Below are 14,519 nucleotides of genomic sequence, written 5' to 3' on the forward strand. Positions count from 1 at the left end.
AAATTGTACATTTCAGTATTTTTTAAAAATATTATATTTATTTTATAAGATATTATCATAAAACTATTCAGCTTCTACGTTTTTAATTTTTAAAGAATGGTTGCGTATCAAATTCCGTGATTCAGAAAGTGCGCTTTAGATACTTTGAATCATAATGTTTGTTTATTTTTCATGTTTTGAGTTTGAAAATATAAATAAGAAAAAAGCCTTTTTGGTGACGAAAAAACTGGTAAATACGTCCTTAACATTTATTTTGTCTTGTGGCGTTTCTCCAAACAGGCAATTTCATTATTTATAATGTTTTTTATACGATTAATACGAAAACCATGCGTTTTATCAAGAAATTATTTCATACAAAATTTTAGATTTTTTTGGGTTAAACAACCTTTCTCCTATATCTTTTGTCATTTTACCAAAAATGTAATTTTTTAATGTTGCAATTCAAGATTAAAATAGAAACTATCAAACAAATAAAAAAAACATTAATAAAAATTGTTGTTCTCTACTTTCCGTAAAAAAATGTTAACGGTTTATTTTTTCTTAGCTTGTGTCATGTGTCGAAAAATTTAAGTTTTGTATTTTCACTGTTTTTTTATAAATAAAACAAAAACTACGTGTCCTATAAAAAAGTTATTATTAACAAATTTGTAGATATTTTTTGGGTGCATAATGTTTGTCTCATAATTTTTTTCCTACCCTGCATAGTTTGACAACAAAATACAATTTTTTATTACATTTTGTCTGTTGTTATGATAATCTTTTAGGGCCTTCGAAAATTAACATTTTACTTTTCAAGTACTATGAATAAGTGTACAGAGTATTTTTGAATCATGAAAAAATGTCTCAAAAACTTTCAAAATACGCTCACTTTTAGAATTATCATCCAAAATGGCTGACCAACGAACTTGGCATTTAGCTTAGGACACTAAAAGAGTTTATCAAAGGTCAATCTAATAGATTATTTTGTTCAACAGTTATCGTGCCCATTGACAGACAGATATAAAGACAGACAGAGACATTCGTAAAAACCTCTTTTTCGGATTCAAGGGGTCTCAAAACGTGAATTCTTGACAAAAACTAGGAGGGGGGGAGGGGGGGGGGGTCAAATTTTAAACCAATCTGATACCATCTCTGATGATAGTATATTGACATGAAAAAATAACAAATTATTAATTAAATATTTTGAAACCCCACACACGAGACGAAAAAGAAATTAAATGACAAAAGCTGTGATTAGAATGTGCCCACGAAGCGGGCAGCTTTTTTTGTTTTTTACTGTTAATCATGTTTTTCATGACTAGAGCCAAAACTATATATCCTATCAAAAAGTAATTCATAACAAATTTGGAGATCTTTTTCAAATTAACAATTTTTGTTTCTTTATCTTTTACTGCATTTTGCATAGCTTAGCCGAAAAATTTAATTTTTGGATTTTTCATAATTTTTTATGCTGTCAAAATATTAAATTTCGTTTTTCCAAGAAACTTAAAAAAATTGTTATGATAATCTTCTAGAGCATGCAAAAATCAACATTTTTCTTTTTTCAACTTTTTTCATATCGTGCGTTATTTGGCATAAAATGTTCATTTTCGTGTGTTTTTGGAATCTTGTAAATGCTATAACTCTAGTAATTTTTGATATTATGAAAACAGTCATTAGGATAAATTGTCCGAATTTTTGAATTCTATGAATAACCTCACAGAGAATTTTCGAATTTTTGAAAAAGTTGTCTCAAAAATATTCAGAATGTGCCCACTTTTTGAGTTTGTATCCAAAATGGCTGGCTAACGAACTTGATCTTTAGTTTAGGACAGTAAACGAGTGTTTTAAAGGCCAATCTAATAGATTAATTTTTTCAAAAGTTATCGTGTTTACAGACAGACAGAAAAACAGACATACAGACAGACACATTCGTAAAAACCTGTTTTTCGGATTCAGGGGGTCTCAAAACGTGGACATTTGAGAAAAACTGGAGGGGTCAAATTTTACACAAATCTAATACCATCTCTGATGAGAATGTCAAAATTCTGAGGATCGTCTAGCCGCACTTTGTTATGAAATCCACACGCTCAATTAGAATCTTAACCGATTTTTTTTTAAATTTAATTATATTGTGGACACTTTTTCTAATTTTTTGTGGTGAGTTTCAGCAAGAAAACTAATTTTCGTTAATGTTATGTTATTAAAAATATCACATAATAACCCCATGGATGAAAGTATCATGGGAAAATTGTATATTTTCGTCAATTTTTCGTTTGTCAATTTAAAAATCAATTCAGAAGTGAGGAAAAAGAACAACAAGTTTATTATCCAGTATTTATATTTGGTAGCACAACATTTATTCTTTCATAAGAAACAATATTTGCAAACAGTCATTAAAAACAGTTGTCTTTAAAGCCAATTAACGATATGAATAAAATTATTAAATTTCGTAAATTGCTTGGCCAATGACATTTCCAGCTGGTCCATAATTGCAAACTAAATAAACTTTGTTGAATCCTTCTTCATTGTACTTGACTGCTCCGCAACCTAAGTAAGTGGACTGGGCCCAAACCAACTGTGTGTAGTGACCAACTGCTGGATTGAAGCTGCAATTAAATAAAAAAATAAGTGATCATATAATTAGTAATTATCAAGAGTCTTAAGGTACACTTCATCAACATTCTTCACCTCCGGATTTTTTCAAATACTAGCCTATTTTACAATAAAGAATTTTGGTAGCACATGGGAAACGTTAACACCGGAAAAGTATCCATAAGAAAATAAATTGATTTTAATCTTAGTTTGGTTGTTCTTAGTTTTGGTGAAGAGGAAAAATAGAATTTTACTGAGATATTAATGGAAATATAAAACAAGATAGATTCATCTCGGTATGGGTTTGAACTGCGAACTTCAAGAGCAGGTGCGTTATGAATTTTGTTGGTTCCGTTAAAACTCGAACAGTTGGACCATTTTCCTTATATCTATATAATCAGTTACCTATAATTTGTGACACATTGTCCGCTGAATAACTTGACTTCGTCATACCACATCTGTACAAGTGTCGTTATGTCAGGAGAATAATTTGGTTCAGTAGATCCACTGTAGGCGATGTTTTGACCTACTCGGAATCTCTCTAAAACAAAAAAGTAAATCTGATGTAACCCGTATTAAAATTCAAAGGGGGAACTAGTCTGGACTGATCTAGTCAACTGAACTAGTCAGGTGACCCGACTTATCCTAGTCGGGGCCTGATCGGGTACTAGTAGGGGTCATATAATAATACATCCGCGTAAAATATTAACCAAACTCCCCAAAATTTATGGGACATTCCCTAAAAGTTTTTCAAAATACTTATTATTTACGGAAATCTCCATAAACTTTTTTTTAAATATTATAAGTGCTCAAATTTACTCAAGATTTAATGGGGAACATATCCTACGTTAAAAAATGCATGAATTTATGTAACTAAAATTTCCCGAAATTTGTGGAATATTAATTAAAAAAAAAAAATTCCGCTGGAACGCAGCAATGGAAGAGATTCGCTCTGATGGAACCGCCATGTTGGTCACGGTAGTCTCTACTCCAGGTAATTATGCTTCGTTGCGTATGGCCTGCTGTCTTAAACACTCGACGCCTCATTTCTGTTGCGCGAGAGGCGGCAAGTCGCGCCCTTGCGGATTTTCTTTAAAACTACTAGTCCAGAACGACAACACTCAGATGAAGGTGGTAACGAAATCTGAACTGTACCGTGCTTAATAGTTTACTACTAGTATACTGCTCTTCACTGATTAATCAAAAAATTTTTCTCTTTCCAATTTTAACTACATGAAGGATTAGAATTTATTTACATATGGCAAACCTTTCAGATCAATTTAAAAATAAGCATTCCATGCAAAGTTATTTATAAATGTTCCTAGAAATTCGCAATTTTCTAAAAAATACTACAAAAAAATTAGATTACGTCTTTTTGAAGATTTTGATCGTTGTTTTTATAAAAAGTCGATTTTCTTACAAAATTATTAACTTTATCATTCTTTATTAAGTATATTTGAGATTAATTTAACATCAATAAATCTTTTCTCCAAAAAACGGTGTAAAATTATTGTTAAATATATTCTTAGTGTTTTAGAATAAACAAATAATTACGCTTTTTTAGATATTACCTCATTTGATAAAACCTCGCCGAAAACTCAAACATAAGAATAATCCGACCAGAGCCTCACTAGCTCCCGACCAGAGCCTGAAGATTACCCGCACGGAAATTAGTGAAAAAAAGGGCCTGACTAGCCCTTGACCAACCACCGACCCGGCCCCGACTGAAATTTTAAAAAACAAAAAGCCCAACTAGTCCCCGATTATTTCCCGACTGGGTACTTTGTCAAAATTATTAACCCGACTAGCCCCCGATTAGTGCCCGATTTGTAATAGGGCTAAATGGAGTTATTTCCACACGGGAACACTACTACAATTTATCATTATCTTAGACAAAAAACATCAATACCGGATAAGCAACATCACTGGATTAACAACATCGATTTGAATTAAGAACAATATCCTATTTTATTTTCAATTATTTGTTTTTAGTCTATAGGTATTTCTTTTCTGTAAACGGATACATACCAACATCTCGACATTGATCATGTTGGAATTTGCAGGTATTGGCTGATCTTTGGGCTATAGTTGCAAGTTCATCGTCCCATACCTACAAACAAAAACAAAAGCGAAATAATTTAACTAAGTTTTCTACTATAAAATATTGTTATTGAAAAATAGTTTATTGTTGTTTGTTTGAAACCAGACTTACAAGATCTGGCATGCATTTTGCAGCTGGTTGTGGACCTGGACTTCCATCAGTTTCCATTCCAGCAGCTACTTTTCTTCTTAATTCATTGTGCTTGCTCAAAATAAGCTGCTTTTCTTGATCAGTCAAACCTACACAGTATGCTTGGCATTGAGGTGCAGGATTCTGTATTTTTGAAGAAAATTTTTATCACATGACAGAACTTAATTTTAGGTCAACTAAATCTATATCTAATTAAAGATAAAAAATAATTAAGGTTTGCAGTACTGCAAATTTACACTTTTAACAAATATAGTTAAGGGACCATCCTTAAATTTTGTAGGAGCGAAATGGGGGCGGGGGGTAGCCGAGACATTTTGTTAGAATTTGTTACGGAAGGGGGAGAGGGTCCTTCACCCATGTACGTAATTTTTGCAAATTCGCAAAGACTTTTACCTGAAGATTATCTTTTTCATTATAGATTTTATTATTTGGTTAAAAATTTAACAATTTTCTTAAAAAACATCTTTTTTGGTTGCAAATTTAACTCTTTTGTTAACAATTCGTATTTTAGGGTTTAAGATTCAGATCTTTTCGTAGAACATTCACTTTTTGTTTAAAATTTATGTTTTGTTGCTGACAAGTCAACTAAAAAATGAGTGAAAAATATTTTTTCTGGAAATTTTGTCTTTTTGATTTAAGATTTTATGTTTTTTATTAAATATATTGCATTTTTCTTGGATGAAAATATAACTATTTTGTTGAAAATTCAACTTTTCTAGAAAATTGAGTTTTTTTTACAATTTGTATATTTGTATTTGAAAATCAGTTTCAATATTTTTGGAAGAATTTTTTGAAAATATGTCTCTTTGATATAAAAAGTTCACCTATTTTAGTAGTATTTCCATTTTTCTTGGACAAAAATGCAACTGTTTGAGTGAAAATTAAACAAAATTCTTAAAAAGTCATACTTTTTGGTTAAAAATTCGATTATTTTATAGAAATTTAACTTATTGTTAATAATGAAAATTTAACTATTTTCTTAAGGTTTTCTTTTCACAATTCATCTGTTTAAGAAGAATTTTTGTCTTTCTTAAATAAAATGCAACTCCTCATTTAAAAATTCAACTCTTTTTCGAAAGTTCTTTTTTTTTATTTTAAAATTCACCTGATTTAGCAGAAATTACATTTTTCTTAGATAAAAATGCAACTCTTTGGTTAAAAATTCCACAATTTTGTTGAAAATTCTTACTTTTTGGTTGAAAAATCTTCTGCCTAATTGGAATTAAAACTATTTTTAAGAAAATTTACTTTTTATTTAAATTTAATATTTTGGGGTTAAAGAGAACTGAAACCCTTGCTGGAAGAAAATTCCACTATGAAAAATTGTTTTTGTCAATTAAAAATTCATCTATTTAAAAAGAAATGTCATCTTTCATGGATGAAAATGCAATAATTTTTTTGAAAATTCAACTTGAAAAAGAAAATTTGTCGTTTTTTATAAAAACTTCCTCCGTCTAAGTACGAATCTCATCTCTCATGGATAAAAGTCCAACTATTAAGTAAATCATTCATCTCATTTTTTTTACAAATCATCCTTTTTGGTTGAAAAAATTCCTCTTTTGGATTAAAAATTTAATCTCTTTCTTAGAGTATTCTCTTTTCTTAAAAAATTCATATTTTGAATTTGAAAAATGAATAAGAATCTTTTTGGAATAAGATTTAACTATTTAAACAATTTTATTTAAATTAAAAATTCATCTGTTTTAGGGAAAATTTCATCTGTTTTGGACAAAATTACAACTCTCTGAAAGAGAATTCAACAATTTGTTGAAAACTCATCCTTTTTTATTCAAAATTCGTCTTTTGGGATTAAAAATTCGATTTTCCGTAGAAACTTATTTGTAATTTAAAAATTCATATTTTTATAGTAAAAATTCAATTGAAATCTTTTTAAACAGAAAACTTAACTCGTTTTTACAAAATTTATATTTTTAATTTAAAAAATCCTCTTTTTCGCAGAAATATAGTTTTTTTTTGAAAATGCCACTTTTTGGTTAACATTTAACCTTCTTTGCTTAAGTGTTCAACTACTTTGTTTGAAAGGTTTGTTTGAATCAGTTTGTTAAGAATTTTTCTTTATTAAATATTTATATTTTTAGCTAAAAATTCATACTTTTAATTGAAATATTAATTGTTGAATAAAAGCGTATTTTTAACATTGATCTTTTTGAGTCAAAGATTCTTCTTTTTTGGTAAACATATAATTTTCTGGGTCTGAAATTTCACTTATGGTGGGTAAAAATGCATCGGTTTCATGTAAAATGAAGGTTTTGCGAAAAAATCAATTTTTCATTTAAAAATTCAATTTTTGTAGAGAAAATTCGTCTTTTGGCTTGAAAGTTAACCAATTATGATAAACTTTATTTATTTCTGGAGTAAAAAATCTTTATTTGTTGGAAATTCGTCTTTTTAGTTTTAAAATCCTTTAAAAAAAATTCATATTTTTTATTAAAATTTAAACTATGATACTTTTTGTTGGGCATTTATCTTTTAAGAATCATGAAAAATAGCAATTTTCAAGGGAAAATTGAATTTTTAAAACAAAATCATTATTCTGTGTTGAAACTGGGTATTTTAGAAAAAAATTAAACTATGAAGTCAAACAGGGAATTTTACAAGAAACAAAATAATTTTTACAATTAGTTGAAATGGAGAATTTTCTAAGATAATTAAAATTATTAATTTGAACTGGGATATTTTCAAAAGAATTTTAATTTTGATAGCAAACAAAGAATTTTTTTTAAGACTTAAAATTCTGGTTTTGAACAGGGATTTTTTCATGTTTAACCGATAATTCGGAGCTGGAATTTGAATTTATAAATGAGAATAGCAATTCTCAATTGAAAATTGATTTTTTCAATTTAAATTATGATTTTGTGTTAAAACTAGGTATTTTTGAAAAATAAATAAATTATAAATTGAAACACGGAATTTTACAAGAAAATTTTTTTATAATTAGTTCAAATGGAGAATTTTCGAAAAGAATTAAAATTCTTGATTTGAACTAGGAAATTCTCAAAAGAATTTAATTTCTGATTAGAAATAAAGAATTTTCTTTAAGAATTAGAATTCTGGATTCGAACAAGGAATTTTTAATTTTTAACCAATGATTCTCAGCTTGAATTGGAATTTATCAAAGAGAATGACATTTCTAAATAAAAATTTGGATTTTTCGCAAATATCTAAAATTCTGGAGTAGAACAAGGGATTTTTTGAAAAGAATTAAAATTCCGGATTTAAACAGCGAATTTTCAATTAAGGACCGCAATTCTGAGCTAAAACTAGATTTTAAAATTGCTCAAAATAGTATAATTTTTTACTTTTTTAAATTCATTTATTGATTCTTCAATTTAGAACACTGAAATTAATAACGTGGACTTATATTCCTGCACTGAATCTAAATCTTTAGACTCTACAATTTATAAAAGTTTTATATTTTCAATTTGGCAGTTTAAATAAATTAAAATTGTTCAGTTGAAAATTATTTGTAGCTTCCATTTTATATCTGTAAATTATTGAGAATTTGAATACAACATTTTTGAATGAAACAATTGTTAAAATACAAGAATTTTACTTTGCATGCTTTCATTTGCAGTTTAGTTTTTATTACTTCGAATGGATCAATTTTTAGATTTAGGGTTTAATTTTGCAAATAATACTGACCGTGAAACATTTTTGCGAACATGGAAAAAACCGGGATTTTTTTCTTCGACTAAAACGGCCATTCTAAGTACGGAATCGTTAAATAACTACACTGTAAAAAAATTTCCATTGAATCAAGTAGGCTGATTTACTTGGCTGATTTTACTTGAACGAAACAAGTATTTTCTTTTTATAAGGGACCGATTTTCTTGAATCAAGAAAATAATAGAATCAAGACAACTATTTGAATCAAGAATGTATTTACTCTAAGCAAAAAACTATTGAGTTAATTTGTTTCATTATACTTATTTGCGTGAAGTTTAATAAAATATTGAGTTAAGAATATTATATTCTCATGGAAATTAAATCATTTAGAATTTTTTAACCCCGAAACATTTTTGTAAATAATAAAAAATAAATATATGACAGCATAAAAGAAAGTTATAAGTTTTAAAAAATGCTTAATAGTACAATTATTACATTTTCTTAATAATTAAAAAAAATGTTATCCATTTATAAAGCGAAATATTTAAGGAAAAAGAATTCAATAACATTTTTAAAAAGTTTATTAAGAATGCATTTCATTTTATGAAAAAATAATTAAAAAATTGACAATTAGAATTTTTCAAATAAAAGAATTGAGAATGCAAGGAGGAAGCAAATAAATATTTTCCGTACGACCACCGTGAGACCCTATCACTTTTAACCTGCAAGTTTCGGATTTCGAATGATTTTATACTTGAAATAAAAATAAAATATTGAGCACTTTTTTAAATGGGTAATATTTAAACTAGCAATCAATTATTTTTTACATATTTTAAATTATTTTTGTTTGGAATTGTTATTTTAAATTAAAAACTGAATTAAAAAGTACTATAAAAGAATTAAATAAATCGAAAACTGTGCATTTTTACAGAGGTTTTTAAAAATCAGACAATATTTATTTGTCACTGAGGTAATTAAAGCGTTTTTCAACTCAGAAGTTATTAATTTTTTATAAGCTTGAGATCGTTTTTAAGTGGATTACATTTTTAAAGAAAAAAGTATTGAGCCCTTTGTGAAATAAGTGAAGTTCAATTATTTTTTGCATACTTTGAATTATGATTTCAGGAAAGCAATTCCATATTCAAATCTTAGTAAACAATTTATGATCAGAGCATTCGATAAATTAAAAAGTTTGTGGTTTATGTAAATTTTCGTATAGCAGAACATTATTTTTTGTCATCGATGTTATTAAAGAATTTTTTTACATGCAACTTTCCTTTATCTTTCATTACCTTTAGTTGTTTTTAAGCATTTTAAATATTTAGAAACAACAACTGTTAAGATCCTTGTTAAATAAGTGAAACTTATTTCGCTTTTTTACATATTTTATATTATTGTTTAAGAAATTTTATTTTTCATTACAAATTGAGTAAGAGAGTATTATATACAATAAAAGAGTTGAATAAATTGAAAACCGCGCATTTTATGGAGAATTTTTGTTTATTGTTTATTACTTTTAGATATTTTATAAAATTTTTAAATATATTAAGAAAACAAATGTATAGAGCCTTTTTTGAAATAAGTGCAATTCAATTCTAAAATTTTTATAAAAAAAATGGTATATTAAAGTCTCTCGAAAATTTTCAAGTATCATCAGAAAGATGTTTTCTTAAAAGAAACATTGAGTTCCACAACGTTTAGTTTGAAGATGGTTGAGGCTCACCATACGACTTCGTACGACACTGCCTTAAACTTCTTACCCGAGATTTTGTTACCGAGATCCAAGTGCTTCGATAGCGAAGTCGGTAGAGCACGCGGTTAGGACACTAGTTTAGGTAGTTAGGGTAGGGTTCGAATCCTGGTGGAGTGCAATTTTTGAAAGAGATTAAGCGTGCGATTATATTTGTAAGCAACAGTGTGCGAGAATTACGTGTTTGAATAATTTAAAAAATGAAGATTATATAACAATAATTTCGAAAATAATTTTTTTTCATTGAGAAATAGTGTTCAGTTCCAAGCATACGGTAGCAAGTATTTATTTATTTGAAACAAACTCATATTCTATCGTCCCAATTCGTACCTGCGATTGACTTGAGTCAACTAACATTTACTTGATTCAACAACAATTTTTTTTCAGTGTAAAGAAGAAAAAAAGAATACTTGCCTGGAAAAGACACATAGTATGAACTCCTGGAGCGCAAGTTCCAATATTGCAGTAATCAGTGGCATCGGAGAATTTTAATACCGCCAGAATCAAAACAACAAAAGTGATATAAACTCGAACCATGATGTATGGATACTACTCTCAATTTTATCAAAACAATCAGAGAAAACTTTGAGGATGAAGCTGATGAATTCGCTTGCCTTTTTATACGATTCATAACCGTATAAATTTCTCCATGACCGCTTGATTTACATTTACATACATAAAGTTAAGTAAATAAAACATTTTTAACATAAAGTTAAGTAAATAAAACATTTTTACCATAAAGTCAAATAATTAAAACATTGATAATAAGGACAGACTTTTCACATAAAGATGCAAATATATTAATTTTGACCTTCAGTTTTTCTAACTGAGTTTCAAACACCTTCATGTGTTTGTAATGAAATGAGATTCCGGCAGGTGATACCCTACTTCCGAATGTGTTGACAGAACTGTTTTTGAAAATCAATTTAAATCGATAAACACAAGTGCGATTTGTTGTTTTCTAAGATTGACAATTATGCAGGTGATAAATTTTAATTTGGGATGCATAATTACATATTTTATTATTTTAAATAAATCATCTTGCAATTCCTCTTTTTTACTAATCTTCTAAAGCTGCTGCGTATAATTAATTGAATAGAAAACAAATAATAATTTATTGCGCCTGATCGAAATATTTTGCATGTCTAGATCATATGTAAGGCATTTTTTGGAAATTTGCTCTTCATTTACTGAAGAAAATATGGTACAGAAAAAAAGGATAATATATTATTTCTTAAAATTGAAGGACATGTAGGTGTTCAATTGAGGAGTTCTGGACAATAAGGCGACAGGCGCTGGAGAACGAGTAAACGTATTGTCCAGGCTGTGACGTCAGGTATCAAAAGTGAAATTCGAAATTTGAAAAAAAAACAAAAATATAGTTAGATAGCTCTTGAAAAATGAACCTGAATCTTCATTTACAGTTTTTATCTCGGGCTGAAAATTTTCCAGTAAATAAATAAAAACTGACTTTTTAAAATTGAAAAAACCATGCTTTTTCACATTCAACTCGCCGTAAGTAATTCGTTTATCAACTAATTAACAAATTTCTATTTGAGTTTTATTCGTGACACTCTATCGGAGGCTGCAGCGTCCGAGAAGGGTCAAAAGTTAATTTCTAACGTTTTTTTTAATTCGAATGAAAAACTACGTTTTTAGACTTTCACATTAAAAAGTGAGCGAGGAAGATTGAGCTACGACAAACTTCAAGGGAACAAATTTTCCGCCAACGTATTGGCCAACTTTTTAGAAAGTCTCAATTCGATTTGATTTTTAGATCCATAATTACAGCGAGTTTATTACGAACTCGCGACGCGACACCACAGGATTTTTCAGGGGACGCCGCCTGAAGCCTGAAACATCGTCTTCGCCCATTCTTTGCTTTGTCCACTCACTCGCACTAGTCAGCGTTCCGTCGGCGTCCCCTGAAAAATTCTGCGCTGTCGCGTCGCGAGCTCGTAATAAACTCGCTGTGATTATGGAACTAAAAGTCAAATCGAATTGAGATTTTCTAAAAATTTTAAACCAATACATTGGCGGAAAATTCGTTCGCTTGAAGTTTGTCGTAGCTCAAACTTCCTCGGTCGCTTTTCTAATGGGAAAGTCTAAAAACGTGGTTTTTCATTCAGATTAAAAAAAAACATTGGAAATTAACTTTTGACCCTTTTTGGACACTCTAGCATCCGCTAGAGTGTTATGAATAGAACTCAAAAAGAAATTTGTTAATTAGTTGATAAACGAATTACTTACGGCGAGTTGAATGTGAAAAAACATGGTTTTTTCAATATAAAAAAGTCATTTTTTATTTATTTACTGGAAAATTTGAAGCCCGAGAGAAAAACTGTAAATGAAGACTCAGGTTCGTTTTTCAAGAGCTATCTAACTATATTTTTGGTTTTTTCAAATTTCGAATTTCACTTTTGAGACCTGACGTCACAGCCTGGACAATACTTTTACTCGTTCTCGAGCACCTGTCGCCTTCTTGTCCAGAACTCCTCATTTGATTACATATTCGCAGAAAAAAGAGGATTTTTATAAGAACCAATTTTTGGTTTCAAATGAGCTGCAACAAAACTGAACTTCCCTTGCTGAAAAGGCACCCAATGTATGAATTTAACCTGTTCAAATGGAACCTTTTTGTCACTTCTGCCTTGACTCACTTCGAAGATTTTAAAATTTAATGATAAATAATTTTGATTTTATATTTCGGGATATATAATATTGAACTAGGGAAAAACTTAATGGAAAAACTAATCGATTGCAAGCGAAATCAAAATCTTTTGAAGAGTTTGAAACATTTAAGAGTGCTTTAAAATTTTAAGGGTTTTCAACCGATTTCAATAATGTAAAGATATTTTGAAGAATTTAGAGGAATGGATTGTATTTCTAAAGGCTCCAAGGAATTTCAAAAGGATTTTAAATATTCAGATGTGTATTAAAAACATTTTAAATCATTTAAAATGTTTGAGGGCATTTTAAAACTCTAAGATTTCTCAATCTATAACTAATCAAAAGCATTTTGAAGGATTTCAATGAATTCAAAATAGTTAAGGATATTTGAAGACTCCAAAGATTCTAGACTAGATTTCAACAAATTAGAGGATTTTAAAGGATTGAGAAAAATTTTAATTTCTGAAGATTTCAAAAGATTTCAAATACTTGAGGGTATTTTAAAAGATTTTAACAATTTAAAGCTATTTTAAAGGATTTTAAAGATATCATACCATTTTTGAAGATTTCAAAAAACTTTTAAGGCTATGTGACGAGTGGGTCACGTGACCAGATTCCTACCTTACCGCCGCCTTTCTTATTTGCCAACTTATTTACGTACTAAGCGCCACATCGAGTTGAAAATTTGGGATAATATATAATAATCACTAACAAATATGGGTCTGGTCCTAAACTTTAATAATTATAACAAAAGCAAAAAAATTATTTACAACAAAATTTTTTTTTATAATTATACAATTTTAGGACCAGACCCACCATTCTTACTACTTCTTGTTTAGTATCCTAAATTTTAAACTCGATGTGGCATTTCGTGTGAATATAAGTTGGGAAATAAACAAAGTTGCGGTAAGGTAGGAATCTGGTCCTGTGACCCACTCATCACATGGCCTTAATGATTAAAGTGATTTTAAGGTATATAAAAAGATTTTAAAGAATCTAAAATGTTTGAGTGTATTTTAAAACTCCACTGTCTTTCAATTGATTACCAATTAAAGGGATTTTGAAGGATTGCAAAGAATTAAAATAGTTAAGGATATTTTAAGACTCTAAAGATTCTAGACTAGATTTCAAAAAATTAAAGGATTTTAAAGGATTTTAAAGATTTTTAATTTTTAAAGATTTCAAAAGATTTGAAACATTTGAGGGTATTTTAAAAGATTTTAACAATCTGAAGGTATTTTAAAGGATTTTAAAGATAGCATGGCATTTTTTAAGTTAAATAAATTTTTTAATGATTCAAATGATTTTGAGGGATATCAAAAGATTTGAAAGAATTTAAAATTGTAAAGTGTATTTTAAAACTCCAAAGATATTTTAACAGATTTTAATCAATTAATGGATTTCAAAAGTTTTTCAAAGGTGTTGTGACATTTTTAAAGAACCTAAAGAGCTTCAAATAGAATTTAAAGCTTTCAAGGGATATCAAAAGATTTGAAAGAATTTGAAATAGTTGACGGTATTTTAAAACTCCACTTTTTTCAATCGATTATAAACTAAAGGCGTTTTAAAAAATTTCAAAAAAATTAAAATAGTTAAGGGTATTTTAAGACACCTAAAATTCTTCAATAGATTTAAATATATTCAAAG

General features: G+C 28.4%; 1 protein-coding gene across 1 annotated transcript; it reads right to left on the reverse strand.

Annotated features, from left to right (window-relative positions):
- Positions 1 to 2,422: 2,422 nt before the first annotated feature.
- On the reverse strand, positions 2,423 to 10,739 carry LOC117170906 (venom allergen 3-like). The gene is made up of 5 exons (XM_033357953.1): positions 10,617 to 10,739; positions 4,787 to 4,948; positions 4,603 to 4,684; positions 2,980 to 3,115; positions 2,423 to 2,588 (listed from the first exon to the last, which is right to left on the reverse strand). Exons 1-5 carry the CDS (start codon positions 10,737 to 10,739, stop codon positions 2,423 to 2,425), a joined length of 669 nt encoding a protein of 222 aa, XP_033213844.1.
- Positions 10,740 to 14,519: the final 3,780 nt, after the last annotated feature.

The sequence above is a fragment of the Belonocnema kinseyi genome, chromosome 4 (genome assembly GCF_010883055.1).
Source record: "Belonocnema kinseyi isolate 2016_QV_RU_SX_M_011 chromosome 4, B_treatae_v1, whole genome shotgun sequence".
Taxonomy (NCBI): Eukaryota; Metazoa; Arthropoda; class Insecta; order Hymenoptera; family Cynipidae; genus Belonocnema; species Belonocnema kinseyi.

What these genes read in the sequence shown, in the direction of transcription:
- LOC117170906 (XM_033357953.1), bottom strand. Translation starts at nt 10,739, where the DNA reads ATGGTTCGAGTTTATATCACTTTTGTTGTTTTGATTCTGGCGGTATTA. An exon ending in ATACTATGTGTCTTTTCCAG is followed by an intron (nt 4,949 to 10,616) that starts GCAAGTATTCTT and finishes TCAAAAATACAG; the next exon opens with AATCCTGCACCTCAATGCCA. An exon ending in CAAAATGCATGCCAGATCTT is followed by an intron (nt 4,685 to 4,786) that starts GTAAGTCTGGTT and finishes TTTTGTTTGTAG; the next exon opens with GTATGGGACGATGAACTTGC.